This window comes from Cololabis saira, chromosome 9 (assembly GCF_033807715.1).
Source record: "Cololabis saira isolate AMF1-May2022 chromosome 9, fColSai1.1, whole genome shotgun sequence".
In the NCBI taxonomy this organism is placed as follows: domain Eukaryota; kingdom Metazoa; phylum Chordata; class Actinopteri; order Beloniformes; family Belonidae; genus Cololabis; species Cololabis saira.
In genome coordinates this window covers 3694810-3710887 of record NC_084595.1, presented here as the reverse complement: position 1 = coordinate 3710887, position 16078 = coordinate 3694810, and the positions used below count along the sequence as shown (strand labels likewise).

General features: G+C 43.8%; 1 protein-coding gene across 2 annotated transcripts; it reads left to right on the top strand.

Moving 5' to 3' along the window:
• Positions 1-6273: 6273 nt before the first annotated feature.
• On the top strand, positions 6274-6992 carry LOC133450888 (putative nuclease HARBI1). 2 transcript variants are annotated; one of them, XM_061729788.1, is made up of 2 exons: positions 6274-6469; positions 6615-6992. In XM_061729788.1, exons 1-2 carry the CDS (start codon positions 6409-6411, stop codon positions 6932-6934), a joined length of 381 nt encoding a protein of 126 aa, XP_061585772.1. In that variant the 5' UTR covers positions 6274-6408; the 3' UTR covers positions 6935-6992. The 2 variants fall into 2 exon arrangements, with proteins under 2 accessions (XP_061585772.1, XP_061585771.1); XM_061729787.1 differs by having other exon boundaries at positions 6561-6992.
• The last annotated feature ends 9086 nt before the right edge of the window (positions 6993-16078 follow it).

Below are 16078 nucleotides of genomic sequence, written 5' to 3'. Positions count from 1 at the left end.
CTAGACGCTTTCCAGAGACCCATACCCAGAACATGACCCCCGAGCAGTTATTACATAAACAATGGCAGGTAAAAACTCCCCTAGTGGGAGAAAAACATTAAGCCAAACAATGGCAAGGAAAAACTCCCCTTTAGGAGGGAAGAAACCTTGAGCAGGACCAGGCTCATAAGGGGGGACCCTCCTGCCGAGGGCCAGACTGGTGGGTCAGGGACGGCAACAGCACAGCAGGCAGGTGGAAGCAGCAACGGGATGACCAGGGGACCGCAGGCCAGCACGCAGCTCCCGAAGCTCCGGCCCAATCAGCAAGTCCCAGGTTGGGGTGCAGGGTCAGGGAAAGACTTGTGCTCCGTAATGCAAGCTACAAGCCACCCACGACCACCTGCAGGTTCCGATGTCCGGCAAAGGATGCTGCAACATGGACAAAAGAGAGAAAAGGGAGGAGAAGGGGGGGCCAGCACAAGAAACTACAGGAGCGACTCTGACACACTAAAGTTTACACTACCTAGAGATTTACCAACACCAGCTAGAGGTTTACTAAACACTAACTATAGGCTTTACTAAACAGAAATGTTTTAAGTTTAGTTTTAAAGGTGGAGGTGGTGTCAGCCCCCTTAACCCAGATTGGAAGTTGGTTCCATAGTAGTGGTGCCTGATAGCAGAACGCCCGCCCTCCAAATCTACATTTAGATACTCTAGGAACTACGAGTAAACCTGCACTCTGAGAACGGAGAGCTCTGACAGGAACATAAGGCACTATCAGGTCTTGCAAATAATGCGGAGCTAAGCCGTTTTGGGCTTTATACGCAAGTAATAACATTTTAAATTGGATTCTGAATTTTACGGGTAACCAATGGAGCGACGCTAACACTGGAGAGACGTGGTCTGTCCTGCTAATTCCTGTCAGTACTCGTGCTGCTGCATTTTGGATCAGCTGGAGCCTATTCAGCAAATTACTTGGACATCCTGCTAACAACACATTACAGTAATCTAGTCTAGAAGATACAAACGCATGAACTAGTTTTTCTGCATCACTGCATTTTTCTGCATCTGATTTTCTTAATCTTTGCAATATTACGGAGATGGAAAAAGGCTATTTTACAAACCTGATTGACATATGGTTTAAACGACAGATCCTGATCGAAAATAACACCAAGGTTTCTCACAGTTGCACTGGAAGCCATCGCAACACCATCTAATCCCTTCCTAAGATGCTCTGGACCAAGTGTTGGGCGTCGCCCATGTGAACTCTGAACTTATCAAATGTATGAACATTTCAGGATTATGAATTACAAGTGAAAGCAAGACTTTGGTTTCGTCCTGGGGCCAGAGTTTTTATGACTGGTACTGCCTCTTAGAACAGACTCCCCGGGGGTTTACGACACCTAGGAGGGGGGTCAGGCGCAGTATAGCCCCCACAAACCCAGCAGGGTTCCTGCCAGACCTGGAGGAACAAAGGAAAAGACAACGCAAAGGGACCAGGAACAGACTCCCTGGGGTGGACAAGACGTGCCTGCCGACGGTGCAGCCGCTGCCGCATCTACTCCCCGAGAGCCTGGGGTGGGGGGGGAGCCGTTCCGGACCTGCATTAACAGGCCGGGCGTAAAATCCGATACCAGAGCGCGGCGCTCTCAACTCTCTGTCTGCTAACTCCTTTCTTCCTTTGAGCACTTTCCCCACACCAGGGACCGTGCGTCCAGGACGGCTGCTCCGCCAGAACCCGCCGTAGAAGCTCCAGCCTTGGACCCGCGAACCCCTCCCGCAGCCCGGCGGCACACACGGGACGTGAGCCGACGTTCCGAGGGAGGAACCGGCCCCCCCGTCGCATCGAGGCCGGTGTTGAGGCCGCGGTCAGGACCAGAGAGCCGGCGTGAGGCGCCGCTGCAGCAACTGTTGCCCTTTCCTTTTTGAAGTAGGAGCAGGACAGAGACTGAGGGACCGCTCGCTATCGGAGCATCCCCGCAGGAAGCGATCGGCGGTGGGGTCAAAGCTGAACCGGACCTCTCCGACACCGGGAACCCCCGGCAGGAACCCGGTCACCACCGACAGAGCCCGCAGCCCAGATCCAGAATCCAGAGGAGACGTGAGGTGGCGTGTGGGCGATCAGTCAGTTAGAACGGTGTAAAGCTGAACTTATGTTTAATGAGATTACTGTATGCGTATTACTGTACGTTATCATTGTTGTGTTCTTTATCATCTTTATTATTATTAAATTTAATTATTTTCTTTTCATTCCATGCATTTAACGTTTATGTTTCATTTTATTGATTGTTGTTTTTCTTGTTAGGTAATGGTTTTATAATAATGTCGTGTGCCATCAGATTTATTCGGGTATTTATTTACATCCCTTTTGATACCCGTATGTAAATAAATTCTGATTGATTCTTAATGAGTGGTTGTGTTATTTCATGCAAGATTTGGTCACAGGTTGATTTGTTTAAGCAGAGCCCAGTGTTCGGATATCACGCCTTCACTGTTATTCTGTAAGATTTGCTGTTCTGCAGGATAATTCAAAAATCATATGAGACTGATTTTCTGCTGTTTTAGTTATCGAATCCCATCGGAGTAAGGCCCGGTGGTGGTGCCCCGAGAATTATCATTTTGATAATATGATTTGATAAATAGTCAACTTTATTAATTATTAATAATTATTAATAATATTCATTAATAGCCTTGAATAACTAATCAGCCAAGCTACCCGAGACGCACAACACAAGAATGATAACCTCTGTTTTATCTGAATTTAGAAGCAGGACATTTCTGGACATCCAGTCCTTGATGTCCCTAAGACATGCCTGAAGTTTAACTAACGGTTCTGTTTCATCCGGCTTCATAGACAAGTAGAGCTGCGTATCATCAGCATAACAATGAAAGTGTATGCCGTGATTCTGGATTATACTTCCCAACGGCTGCATGTACAAACTGAACAAGATTGGCCCTAGCACTGAACCCTGCGGAACACCGTAACAGAGCCTTGACTGTTCTGAAGAAACCTCATGTACATGAACAAACTGGAACCTGTCAGATAGGTATGATTTAAACCAACATAGAGCTGTCCCTTTAATCCCAACAACATGCTCTAACCTGTGCAGTAAAATGCCATGATCTATAGTGTCAAAAGCAGCACTGAGGTCCAGTAGAACCAGTATGGACACTAATCCCTTATCTGAGGCCATAAGGAGGTCATTCGTGACTCGAACAAGTGCTGTCTCTGTGCTATGATGCATTCTGAACCCTGACTGAAAGACTTCAAACAGATCATTTCTATACAAATAGTCACATAACTGGCTTGAAACTGCCTTTTCCAGAATTTTAGATACAAATGGAAGGTTGGAAATTGGCCTATAATTAGCTAAGGTGTCTGGGTCAAGAGAAGGTTTTTTAAGTAAAGGTTTAATTACTGCGACTTTGAAAACCTGTGGTACATATCCTAAACTTAGGGATAGGTTAATTTGGTCCAGTATTGTCGTACCAATAAGAGAAAAAATATGTTTGAATAGTCGAGTCGGGATGGGGTCTAACATACATGTGGTTGACTTAGCTCTATTGACGAGTGAGGTCAGCTCAGGGAGGTCTATAGGATCAAAACAGTCTAGAGGCAAGTCAGAGCCTAGGGAAGTCGCTAAAGCTGAGGAAACGCCCACAACTGGCTGGTTGATTTCTTCTCTAATTCTCGTGATTTTACTGTTAAAGAAGCTCATAAAGTCCTCACTACTGAGAGCTGCAGGAATGCACGGCTCAACAGAGTTGTGACTCTTTGTCAGCCTGGCTACAGTGCTGAACAGAAAATGTGGGTTACTTTTGTTATCCTCTATCAACGTTGAATAATAAGCTGTTCTGGCTTTGCGAATGGCTTTTTTATATACTATTAGAATATCTTTCCATTCACGATAAGAGTCTACAGACTTACAAGAGTACCACTTCCTTTCCATTTTACGCACGTTTTGTTTCAACATGCGGATATCTGAATTATACCAGGGAGTTAAGCTCCTGTGGCTAGAAACCCTCCTTTTCAAAGGAGCAACTTCATCTAAGGCTGAATGCAACAAATCAGCAGTGTTACTAGCAAGGAAATCAACATCTGCAGAGGTAGAACCCAGGTCACTGGCCTCGACTACATCACTATTTCGCACTGTCGTAAGATAAGCAATGGCCTCCCTAAATTTAACAATAACTTCATCAGACAAACATCTGCTAAAATAATACCTCCTATTTTGCACTTCAACATCAACAAAATTAAATTCAAACGTTATTAAGTAATAGTCGGATAAAAGGGAGTTTACAGGTGACACCAACAGACCATCAGTTTCAACACCGTAGGTGAGAACGAGATCGAGAGTATGATTAAAACAGTGCGTCGGTTTATCCACTTTTTGTGAGATACCCATTGATTCTAGAAGAGAATCGAAGGCTAATTTAAGATTATCGCTTTCAACATCCATATGAATGTTAAAATCACCCACTATGATGAATTTATCTGTGCTGATCAATAATCCAGAAAGGAAATCTGAAAATTCAGACAAAAACTCCAGATACGCACCAGCAGGGAGCCGGTACACTACTACTAACACAACTGGCTTCTCTGATTTCCAGCTCGGAAATTTCAGACCAAGCATGAGGCTTTCAAATGTATTATAGTTGCACTTAGGTTAAATTTTTGTTTGGAGACCGGAGTTATAAATTGCTGCGACTCCTCCGCCTCGGCCCGTGCTTCTAGGAATGTGATTATTAAAATAGCCGGGCGGAGTTGATTCATTCAAACTAACATACTCTTCCTCCTGTAACCATGTTTCTGTTAAGCAGAAAATATCACTCCTGCTCTCTGTAATTATATCATTTACTAACAGAGACTTAGAGCTTAATGATCGTATATTTAGTAGTCCGCATCTAATTTTTCGGTCTGTAATTGGTACCAAATGTACATTGGTTTTAATTTTTACAAGGTTATCTTGGTTAACGCCTCTATAACGCTGCACCTGGTGAACTTTTGGAGGGTGGGGTACTGCAACCACTTCTATTTTGCTAGGTACCTGGCCAGAGTCGCCAATATCATGTAATCCTACAGTTTTAGAGTCGCTAATTACATAATGCAATCCTACAGTTTTGTTGGCAGGCGTTGGTCCTCGAGAAGCAGCAGAGAAGTGTGTTAAACTACAGCTCTGCATCCTGGCCTGGACCCTGCATTGTCAGGGGGAGTGTCTAATAACATTGGCCAGATTTCTAGACATAAGAGCTGCACCATCCCGGGTGGGATGAATGCCGTCCCTTCTAATCAGACCGGGCTTTCCCCAGAATGTCTCCCAGTTGTCAATAAAGTCAAGAGAGCATGCGACTAAACATGTCATCGCTGGTCAGATTGGGGGAGGGGGGCCAGAAAAACCTATCACCTATCACCAGGGTCGATTTCTCAACAGATGTGTCGCTGAGTGGGGAAAAACGGTTAGACACATGAAGCGGGTGGTGGTGTTCTGTGAGCCCTTTAGAACTACCCTTCCTCCGAACCGTCACCCAGCTGCCCTGCCTGGCCGGCTGCCGGGGAGCTGCAGGGGAGCGGTTACGCTCAGCTGCTACGGGCCGGTCCGCAGAGGAGCCTATCGGACTATGGTCTAGTTGGCCGAACCGGACCTCTAACTGACTGAGCCTCGCCTCCAGCCCTGCAAATAAGCTACACTTTAAGCACTTACCGTCTTCACTAAAGGAGGCAGAGGAATAACTAAACATTTCACACACTGAGCAGGAAAGAGGTGAAGCGGTTGGAGCCGGAGAGGCCATGCTAAGATGCTAACGGAGGCTAACGGACAGAAAATGTATCGGTGATTGGTGACAGTGAAAGTTACGGAAGAGAAAATGAGCGAGTGTTGAAATAAAGACAGTAATGTACCAGATATAGTGCTATTTTACCAGAAAACAGTCTAAGTTTTTAGATAAAAAGTCGGGAGAGATCTGAGCTTGCACGCCGTGCAGCAGCACAGACCGCAAACACCAGGAAGTGACGCGATGCGTGACGCAATACGTTACCCAATCAGACCTTCCAGTCTCTTTCCAGAGATTATGTTTTCGGGTGTTTGGGTACATTGCAAGAGAGATTATTTTGCGTTTGTGACCACTCACCCGCAAGAGCATTTCTCTTACTATTTACAACTGTATTAAATAATGGAGAATTATAGAGCTATTTAGCACTCATATGAACAAATATCACTGAAAACACCTTTAAAGTTCCCTTCTGTATTTTTTGAATAACAAACTTTAAAAAAAATATTTTTTAAATAGGCACCTAAGGATGAGGAGGATATCTATGTCAACAGAAAAAGCTACCATTCAATAAATGTGCAAGTCATCTGTGATGCAACACTGCGCGTCACTAACCTTGTAGCTAAGTGGCCAGGACAAACCCATGATTCCTTCATCCTGATGAATTCGGGAATAGGCATAAAATTCAGCGATGGAGAAATGCCAGATGGCTGGTTGTTAGGTAAGAAAGTTATAAGAATGTTAAAAACATATGTATATTTCCACATCTAAATAAGCTTCCTAATAAAGTAATGATGGTCTCTATGACACAGGTGATAGTGGCTATGGCCTTCGACCCTGGCTGATGACACCACTCCTTCACCCAGGAACACTGGCAGAGAGGCGCTACACAAGTGCACAAACAAAGACCCGCAATATTGTGGAGCGATGCATCGGTGTAGTGAAGTCTCGCTTCAGGTGCATCGACCGTTCTGGAGGAGTGCTGCAGTACACACCTGAAAAAGCCTGTAAGATCATCACCTCAGCATTCATACTACACAACATCTGCCAGATGTATCGCCTGCCAGTACCCAACATCCCTGACGACCACCCTGAGGAAGATGGACATGACCACCCTGCCCCATGCGAGACTGGCATCCAAGCTAGGAATGACCTCATTAGAAGGAGGTTCACCCAAGCAAATTAAAGAAAAATCTACTACACAAAATGTAAAATCACAATGTATATAACTATCCCATTTGATTTGTTAGCAGTATAAAAAATGTTGTAGTTAGCATAGTAATATTATACCATAGTAATATTTCAAAGAATATAAATTCAGACCTTATTATACAATCAAATAAATTATTTAATATTCAATAAAAAAATTGTTACAAAAAACGACTTTTTCCAAAACATTTCATTTGTTACAAGAAAATTTTTTTTATTAATTTCCTTTCTTTCTTTCTTTTTCATCTCAAGTTTCTCCTGAGCAATTTTTAATTTCATTTTTTTCACACACAGCAGCTCCTCCTGGATCTTCCTTATTGCTGTAACCTCTTTCACCAATTCTCTCTGCAGCATCACCATCTCAGCAGTGTCAGACTTGGTCCTTGCTGGAGGGAGCTGGAAGAATAGGGCGCTAGGCAAAATGTTTGCCAGGAGGTTATCCTCTATGGTCTGTAAAAAGAAGTACAAAGAACAAAAACAATTAAGACAATATTATAAAATATGTAATTTCCATCTACAGTCTTCACACAAGGTTCCTACACATTTCATCCTTCACACACACACACACACACACACACACACACACACACACACACACACACACACACACACACACACACACTAGGTGAAACAAATATTTTTCCATACACTCTTTCAGCTCCGCCTGTCTTGTTGATTAACCTTTTCCGCTCCGCTCCTTTCTTTTTTACCTCCGACTTGAAGTCCGCCCACTTCTTCTTCACCCCTGGGCCGTCCCGCGGGCCCCCCCCCACCGCGGACACAGCTTCAGCAACTTTGGCCCACCCTCTTGTCTTATTTTCTGCTGTTATCCCCATATTATTAATTTTCCCCAATAGTAATTTTTTTCGCCCATTAATTTCATCCACCATAACCTCAAGCTCCTGCCTTGAAAAGTTCCTGCATCTCTTTTTCTCCTTCTCCATGGTTAGTGAGTGACTGACGGTTAAGACCCAAACTACCTGTATAAATGTTGTTTGTTGGCGCGTGCGATGCGATGACGTATTTTAAGAAGTTCTTAAGTAGGAAAATTAAGAAATTCGTAAGTTATGGCAGTTCTTAAGACGGTTCTTAAGAAAATATTGAGGAATTGCACTTAAGAACTTTCTTACGAACTTCTTAATTTTAGATCTTAAGACATTTCTTAAGATTTTCTTAAGAAGATATTGGAGAATCCGACCCCAGGACTGCAAACTGCCCATTGTGCCGGTCCAGGTCAAATCCAACAAAGGAACCAAAACTGTCATCACTTACGCTTTCCTGGACCAGGGGAGTACTGCTGTCTTCTGCACTGAAAGCTTAATGCACAAGCTCCACCTCACAGGGAGGAAGGTACGCATTCTCCTTCGAACCATGGGCCAGGAGAAAGTCGTAAGCAGTAACATAGTGTCAGGGCTGGAGGTCGCAGCACTGGAGGGGGACAATCTTTTCGAGCCACCAAGAGCTTACACACAAGAGTCCATGCCTGTACACAGAGAAAATATTCCAACTGAAAGGGATATTGAGGATTTGGCCACATCTGAAACATATTCACTTACCTCAGATTGATGCAGGAATAGAGCTACTGATTGGAACCAATGTTCCCAAAGCGCTGGAACCACTGGAAGTGGTGTGTAGTGTGGATGATGGACCATATGCCATCGGAACCTTGCTGGGCTGGACTGTTAATGGTCCACTGACAGGAAACAGTGGAGAGACTGTTAGCTGGGAGCATCCACAAGTAACTGTCAACAGAGTTTCAGTTGTGAACCTGGACGACCTCTGTCAGCAACAGTTTAAGAATTACTTCCCTGAAAGTAGCATTGATGAGCAACCGGGAATGTCAAAGGAAGATGAAAGGTTCCTGAAGTTTGTCACCAACTCAGCAAAACAGGTGGAGGGGCATTATCAGATTGCTTTACCTTTAAGGAACATTGATATCAGCATGCCAAATAACAAGAGAGTGGTTGAGCAACGTTTGTGTCATTTGAAAAGAAGGTTTCAGAAGGACTCAGCGTTCCACACTGAATATAACACCTTTATAAACAACCTTCTGGCTAAGGGCTATGCTGAGAAGGTGCCAGAAGAGGAGCTGAACCGTGGTGATGGAAAAGTATGGTACATACCACACCACAGAGTTTGCCATCCCACCAAAAGAAAGATCAGAGTTGTGTTTGACTGTGGAGCAAGATGTCAAGGAACATCTCTGAATGCTGAACTTCTACAGGGCCCTGATCTTAATAGCTCTCTGATTGGAGTGGTGACCAGGTTTAGGAAGGAACCAGTTGTGATCATGGCTGACATTGAAGCTATGTTCCACCAGGTCCAGGTCCCTCCTCATGACAGAGACCTCTTAAGGTTCCTCTGGTGGCCTAAGGGGGATATTCAGCAACTACCTGCTGGGTATCGGATGAAGGTGCATCTGTTTGGAGCAACATCATCTCCCAGTTGTGCTAACTTCGCTCTCAGAAAGTGTGCAGAGGACCACGGGCATTGCTACAGTAAGGAAACAGTTGATGAGCTGTTGCACTGTTTTTATGTAGATGATTGCCTCGTGTCGGTGGCAACAGAGAAGGAAGCGGTGTCACTTTACAGGAACCTGGGGCCTCATGTACTAAGAGTGCGTGGATTTCAACGTGAATCCGTGCGTGGAATTAACAAGACCGCAAAAATTCATATGTACAAAGCTGTGCGTACGCCCAAATCCACATAGGTTTCTCTGTACATCCCAATCAGCGTGGATTTGAGCGCACATGCGGGAGCACAACACTCCGCCTTGTCTCCTCCCTCAAATATATGTTTGAATATGATAATGAAGATAATTATCCATTAAAAACTGCTCATATGTGCAAAAACAGGTAAAACAAATAAAAAAAGAAAACATCGGCTCTGAGCTGGGTGTCGGACTCCAGTCCGAGAGGACCGGTGTTCCTGCAGGTTTTAGATGTTTCCCTGCTTCATTGCACCATGATACAAGTGACTGTGTCATCAACAGAACTATCCAGACTTTGGTGACAAGTTGGTGACGATGGTTAATTAGAATCAGGTGTGTTAAAGCAGTGAAACATCTAAAACATGCAGGACACCGGCCCTTCTGGGATTCACTTTGACACCTACATTATGGTGTTCTTGTGCCGACAATTTGTGCCGACGGGATTATCGAGGTGCAAACGTGAGAAATAAAGAGCGAAATTGCTGTAACTCGAGTGTTTCATCCGCAAAAAGTGATTGCCTGCCAGAGTCTGATTTCTCCCCTGAAAATGGGTCTTTTTACCTGCCAAAAATTGATTGAAGGCCAAATACAGTTAATGAAAGGTTGTTTCTGCCTAAATATGACTTGATCTCATTCTTGAGCTTCATAATCTGAAATCTGACGTTGTAGCGCTCTCGCTCAGCGGGCTGCTGTGCGCGCTCCCGCGGCCACAAATCAGAAGAAATCAGATTCTGGCAGACAATCACTTTTTGGCACAACACCGGTTTTTGCTGCAAAATTAATTTTAATGTTGTAGCAAGGCTAGTGCTACGGGGCCCGACCGACAGGACAGAGAGGACACGGAGTTTCAGTGCAGAACTGTTTTATTTACCACACGTGCACAAACACAGCACCAGACAGCTCAGCAGCTCCAGCAGCAGACGAGAGACCTCTTGCTGCTCTGCAGCCATGCCTTATGAAGGCAGGCAGGGTGGAGAGGTTGATTGGGGCCACCTGTGCCCCAATCAACCTGAGTGGCTGCAGCTCCTCCACCCTGCCACAAATGTATTTCTGTCCAGACACAGTTATGGGATGTTTAGGGTCGGGCTTTTATCTCCAGTAGTCCTCCCATACGGTCGTCATGACGACAGACAGATGTTCGACCTGTCAGCAGCTCCAGCTGAAGCATCATGTTGGTCTGAACCGGAGCAGCTGGTCCAGTTCAGGGCAGAGATCCAGGAGGATCCTCTTGGTACCTGAACCAGCTGATGGTCCAGTCTTAGTCCTGGACCAGCAGATCGGTGGTGCCTGAGGACTCGCTCCGATCCTGCCATCAGCAGGTTCCTCTAACGGAGCCAAAGCTCCATCAGGATTTGCGGGTTCCATCGTTGAGCTCCTTTAGTTGTTTGTTCAGATCATGTGGTTGATTGTGAGATTGTTGCAGCTCCACTCTTGTGTAACTTATCTGGTGATGACTGTCATGTCCTTCACGTGGTCGTGAACTTATGTTAAGTTTCCTCATATTCTGCACTTCACTGCATCACCAGTGAGTGTCGCCAACGGACAGAACCTCAGAAAAGTGCGTTCAACAGCCTTAATGTGTGACTGACGGACCGCAGCTTTCTACGTTCACGTCATTCTTTGTACATCCGACCGTGAGCGTTGAAAGTGGCGTACGCACGTTTTTTGTGCGCCGCACTCTTAGTACATAAGGCCCCTGGTCTCTTTGTGCTCCAAAGGTGGATTCTCCCTGACAAAGTGGTTGGGTAAAAGATCTGGAGTGCTGGAAGTCATCCCAGAGAGTCACAGAGCAAAAGGTATTGAAGGATTGGACATGGATTTGTTATCTGTAGAGAGAGTGCTGGGCTTGGATTGGAGCATTAAATCCGACTCCTTTAAGTTCAAAATAGTGCTTAATGATAGACCACTCACCAGAAGAGGAATCCTCTCAACTGTTAGCTCCATCTACGATCCCCTTGGAATGCTGAGCCCTGTAGTTTTAACAGCGAAGAAGATCCTGAGAGACCTCTGCAGGAGAGGCTTAGGCTGGGATGATACTGAACCCGAGTCAGTCTCTAAGGAATGGTTGCAGCAGCTGCATCTTTTGAACAACTTTGAAGTCAGCAGATGTGTGAAGCCAACAGGCTTTGGAGAAGTTACTTCAGCTCAGTTGCATCATTTCTGTGACACAAGTGACCATGGATATGGAACAGTGACTTACCTGCTGTCGAAAATCCAGGAACAGGGAAGTACACAGTGCTTTTGTGATGGGAAAGGCTTGAGTAGCTCCTTTGAAATGTGTCACAATCCCCAGGATGGAGCTTATCGCGGCAACTCTGGCCAGCCGCACTGACATGTTGTGGAGGAAAGAGTTACAGATGGATCTTTTGAACTCTGTGTTCTGGACAGACAGCACATCGGTTTTGAAGTACATTGGGAACGAAACCTCCCGGTTTAAAGTCTTTGTTGTAAACCGGGTTGCTCAAATACTCAAAGTTTCCTGTTTTGCTCAATGGAGGTATGTGGACACCAGCAGTAATCCAGCCGATATAGCCTCCAGGGGAGTAAAGGTCAATGTGTTCATCGCAGATACTGCATGGGTGTCAGGGCCTGACTTTCTGTCTCGCCCCGAGAGTGAATGGCCTGTTTACCCGGATGACCTCCATCACCTTTCACTTGATGACCCTGAAGTCAAAAGACTTGTTTCAGTGAATGTTGTCCAGGCTAGGGAAGAACCTGTAACTCACCTGATTGAGTACTTTTCTTCTTGGATGAGTTTAAAGAAATCTGTGGCATGGCTGTTGAGGATTAAAAGCTGGCTTATGTCCTGTGTGAGGAAGAGAAGACAGTTACATCTGACCTTGGCACAGTCGGACATCAACCAGGAACAACAGGAGTCATCTGTGGATGAGCAGATGAAGGATTTTAAGAGGACAGCACCTCATAGCTCGTGGCCTGTGGGACGAGTGATACAGACCTTCCCAGACCGAAGAGGATTCGTCCGTCAGGTGCGGATTAAAACCCGGAGTAGCTGCCTGGATCGGCCAATCACAAAGGTTTGCCTGCTGCAGGAGGCTGAAGCCATCTGAGGATGTACCGGCTTCAGTTGTGACTTTTTTTTTATTTTTCTTCTTTCCTTTGGACTCTTTGACTTTGACCATTGAGACTGTGGACTTTGAGTCATATGATTCAAGAAGAAAGAAGATTCGTGTGTGGATTATGGGTTGGACATTTTGAGCTTTAATGTTAAAATTATTGTCTTATTATGTCATTAATTATTTAAATTAGTTCAATAATTAGGGGCTGGTGTGTAGGAGCCATATCTTGATTATTCCTGTTTCATTTGTTTGATCTGGTTGCCACGTGATGAAGGAAGTTTGGGTCACGTGGGTCATCACCGTAGGTTATATAAGTATCCAATCACCTGCACTGTCTGGGAGAGAGGAGAGTTGGGTAGCCGTATATTTTGTTGACTGCCTTTTACTGATCACCCCGATAACACTTTGCAGTGTACACATTTAAAAACTAATAAGCATGTAATCGGAAGGCCGTTGTGGCTGAGTTTTGTCATTAAACGCCATTAAACTTATCTCGGACTCAGCGTGCTTCTCTGTCAGCAGCAGCGCGTCAAGCAAAGTACAGGAAAGCCGCAACACGGCCTTTGCACTGTCAGTGCTCAGGCCCTAAAAATACAACAACAACAAAAAAAGTGGAACTGACTCTTGCCGTCTCAGAAAAAAAAGTTTTTTAATCAGGACTTTTACTTTTACTTCACTACATTTAAAAGTTCAAAAATATAATTACAGTATATTTTGCAAGACAGTTTATTTTTGGTGTTTATTCTATACCACATTTCATTCACCTGAAAGGGAAATAAAAAAACAAGGGAAGGATCATTTTTGGTTGTGTTGCTTCTTTTCATGCGTACTATAAAATACTTGTACTTTTACTTTTGATAATTGAGTATATTTTTTCACAAGATACTTAAATAAATTAATGTAAGACTTAAAGGGGACCTATTATGAAAAACACGTTTTTTCTTGTTTTAACAAAGTGGTCTCCCCTCACCCTGCCAACACAGGGAAGATTAAATCCCATGAAAATCTGCAAGGTCTGTACACCCGCCTTGCTGAATCTTCCAGTGTCATGTGGTTTCTATGGGCCGTTTAGATTTGTGCATTTTCGTTACATAAGCAAAATGCAAACCACGCCCTCGGTCTCCTCCACTGCTGAAACCACGCCCACAACTAACTCTCTACGCCGGCCGGAGCTTCAGCCATTGTTTAGAAGCGGTGGCTGTTTGAACAGCGAGGGGACAGTAAAAATGAGGTTTTGCATCGACACTTACCCTCATCCTCAGGATCAGTGCCCACAGTACGGACCCGGCAACTGCACACGAGTTAGCGGTAAGTGACGTTATTTTTTAATGTTATTTATATTTGTCTATGAGTATGATCTTTGCATGGGCTAAGTATTTAGCTGAATTAGTGTGAAGACTAGGTGACCCGTTCCCTCTTCAGGTGACTAAAGGCTGATTTATGGTTCCGTGTTTCACCAACGCAGAGCCTACGGCGTAGGGTACGCGTCGATTTAACGCAGAACCGTAATTCAGGCTTAAGATCCGTTTACACCGTGTCATAAATGCATGAGAGCGTCCGACTATCGCGTCGAGCTGCGTGACATCGGACGCTCTCTGTCCACACTGAAACCGTTAAACTCGCGGCCAGTTAGGACAGTCCAATACAAAAAAAATAAAGAAATGGAATTTATTTTGTCGCAGAAGCTCCCTGGCATGGGACATGCAGCCGGCTCTTCTGCCCAGAGCGAGGCTTTGTTCCCTCCCCTGCTACACGTCATTCAAGCAGCCAATCAGCACAGAACCTCATTATCATAACCCCCCCTATGGGGGTATTATTGTTCCAATATTATTTGTGTGTGCGTATCTCAATCTGTGTGTGCGTAAAAAGATTTGTGTGTCTGTATTCAGATTTGTGTGTGCGTAAAAAGATTCGTGTGTCTGTATTCAGATTTGTGTGTGCGTAAAAAGATTCGTGTGTCTGTATTCAGATTTGTGTGTGCGTAAAAAAGATTTGTGTGTCCGTATTCACATTTGTGTGTGTGTAAAAAGATTTGTGTGTCTGTATTCACATTTATGTGTGCGCAAAAATCAGCCGGGAGCTCTCGATTGGCTGTCTTTGCACACGTGGATTTTGACACACTTCTGCCGCGGCAAATCTGTAAAAAGATCTGTGTGTAAAACGATTCGTCTGTCCGTAACTTTTCGTTTGCCCTGAGCTCGGACTCACAGGCTCACGCCAGGCTACAGTACAGCCTTCACCCCACTAGTCGGCGCGTAGCTCTCAGTCAGTACGTTTACCTACAGCAGTTCAATCGGGTTTCTGATCATATTAGACCTTGTTTGGACTTTTAAACTGCATGCAAACACCTGAACCCCATCTACTTCGGACCTATGTCGGACATTTAGTAATCGGGTTGTATATGGAGTAAGATAACTTCCAAAAAGATGTGTCCATGTTATAACTATTCGTATTCGTAATGATAAACATTTGTATGTAAATAAAAAAGTTGTACCCAAAATTCTGCTGTCACGCACATGAGTCTGATAAATTATTAGGGTTAGGATTGTTTTTATATGAGTAAGAAATTAGGTAAGAAATTGACCTTTTAAGTCTCATTTATTCATTCACACATACACTAATATACTTGGGAAACAGTTAGGCACCAAATATAATATTTTTATTTATTTTTTATTTTTTATTTATTTTCTCAGATGGCAAAAATAAGAACTTTATTGATCCCACATAGGAGTAATTCATGTTATATCAGCTATAGAGAACAAGATAGTGCTGAAAAAAACAATAGTCTATCCCCCTCACAAAAATAAGAATAGAGAAACATATTTTCTCAACAACAAAACAAATTTAAATTTTTTCAAATAACAAAATAACACATTTGAACCATTTTTCAGACAATAAAAGAACTGAAAAAATCTGAAGAATTGTTCAAATATGTTGTTTTGTTACTTGAAAATTTTTAAATATGTTTATGTAAAATATGCTTTGTTGATGAGAAAATATATTTTTCTTATTTTTGTGAGGGGGGATAGGCTATATATTGTTTTTCGGCACTACCTTGTTCTCTATAGCTGGTATAACATGAATTACTCCTATGTGGGATCAATAAAGTTCTTATTTTTGCCATCTGAGAAAATTAAATATATTATATTTGGTGCCTAACTGTTTCCCAAATATATTAGTGCGTGTGAATGAATAAATGAGACGTAAAAGGTCAATTTCCTACCTAATTTCTTACTCATATAAAAACAATCCTAACCCTAATAATTTATCAGACTCATGTGCGTGACAGCAGAATTTTGGGTACAACTTTTTTATTTACACACAAATGTTTATC

Coding starts and splice junctions, on each gene's coding strand:
- LOC133450888 (XM_061729787.1), top strand. CDS start 6,409: ATGAATTCGGGAATAGGCATAAAATTCAGCGATGGAGAAATGCCAGAT. Junction 6,470..6,560: donor GCCAGATGGCTGGTTGTTAG/GTAAGAAAGTTA, acceptor TCTATGACACAG/GTGATAGTGGCTATGGCCTT.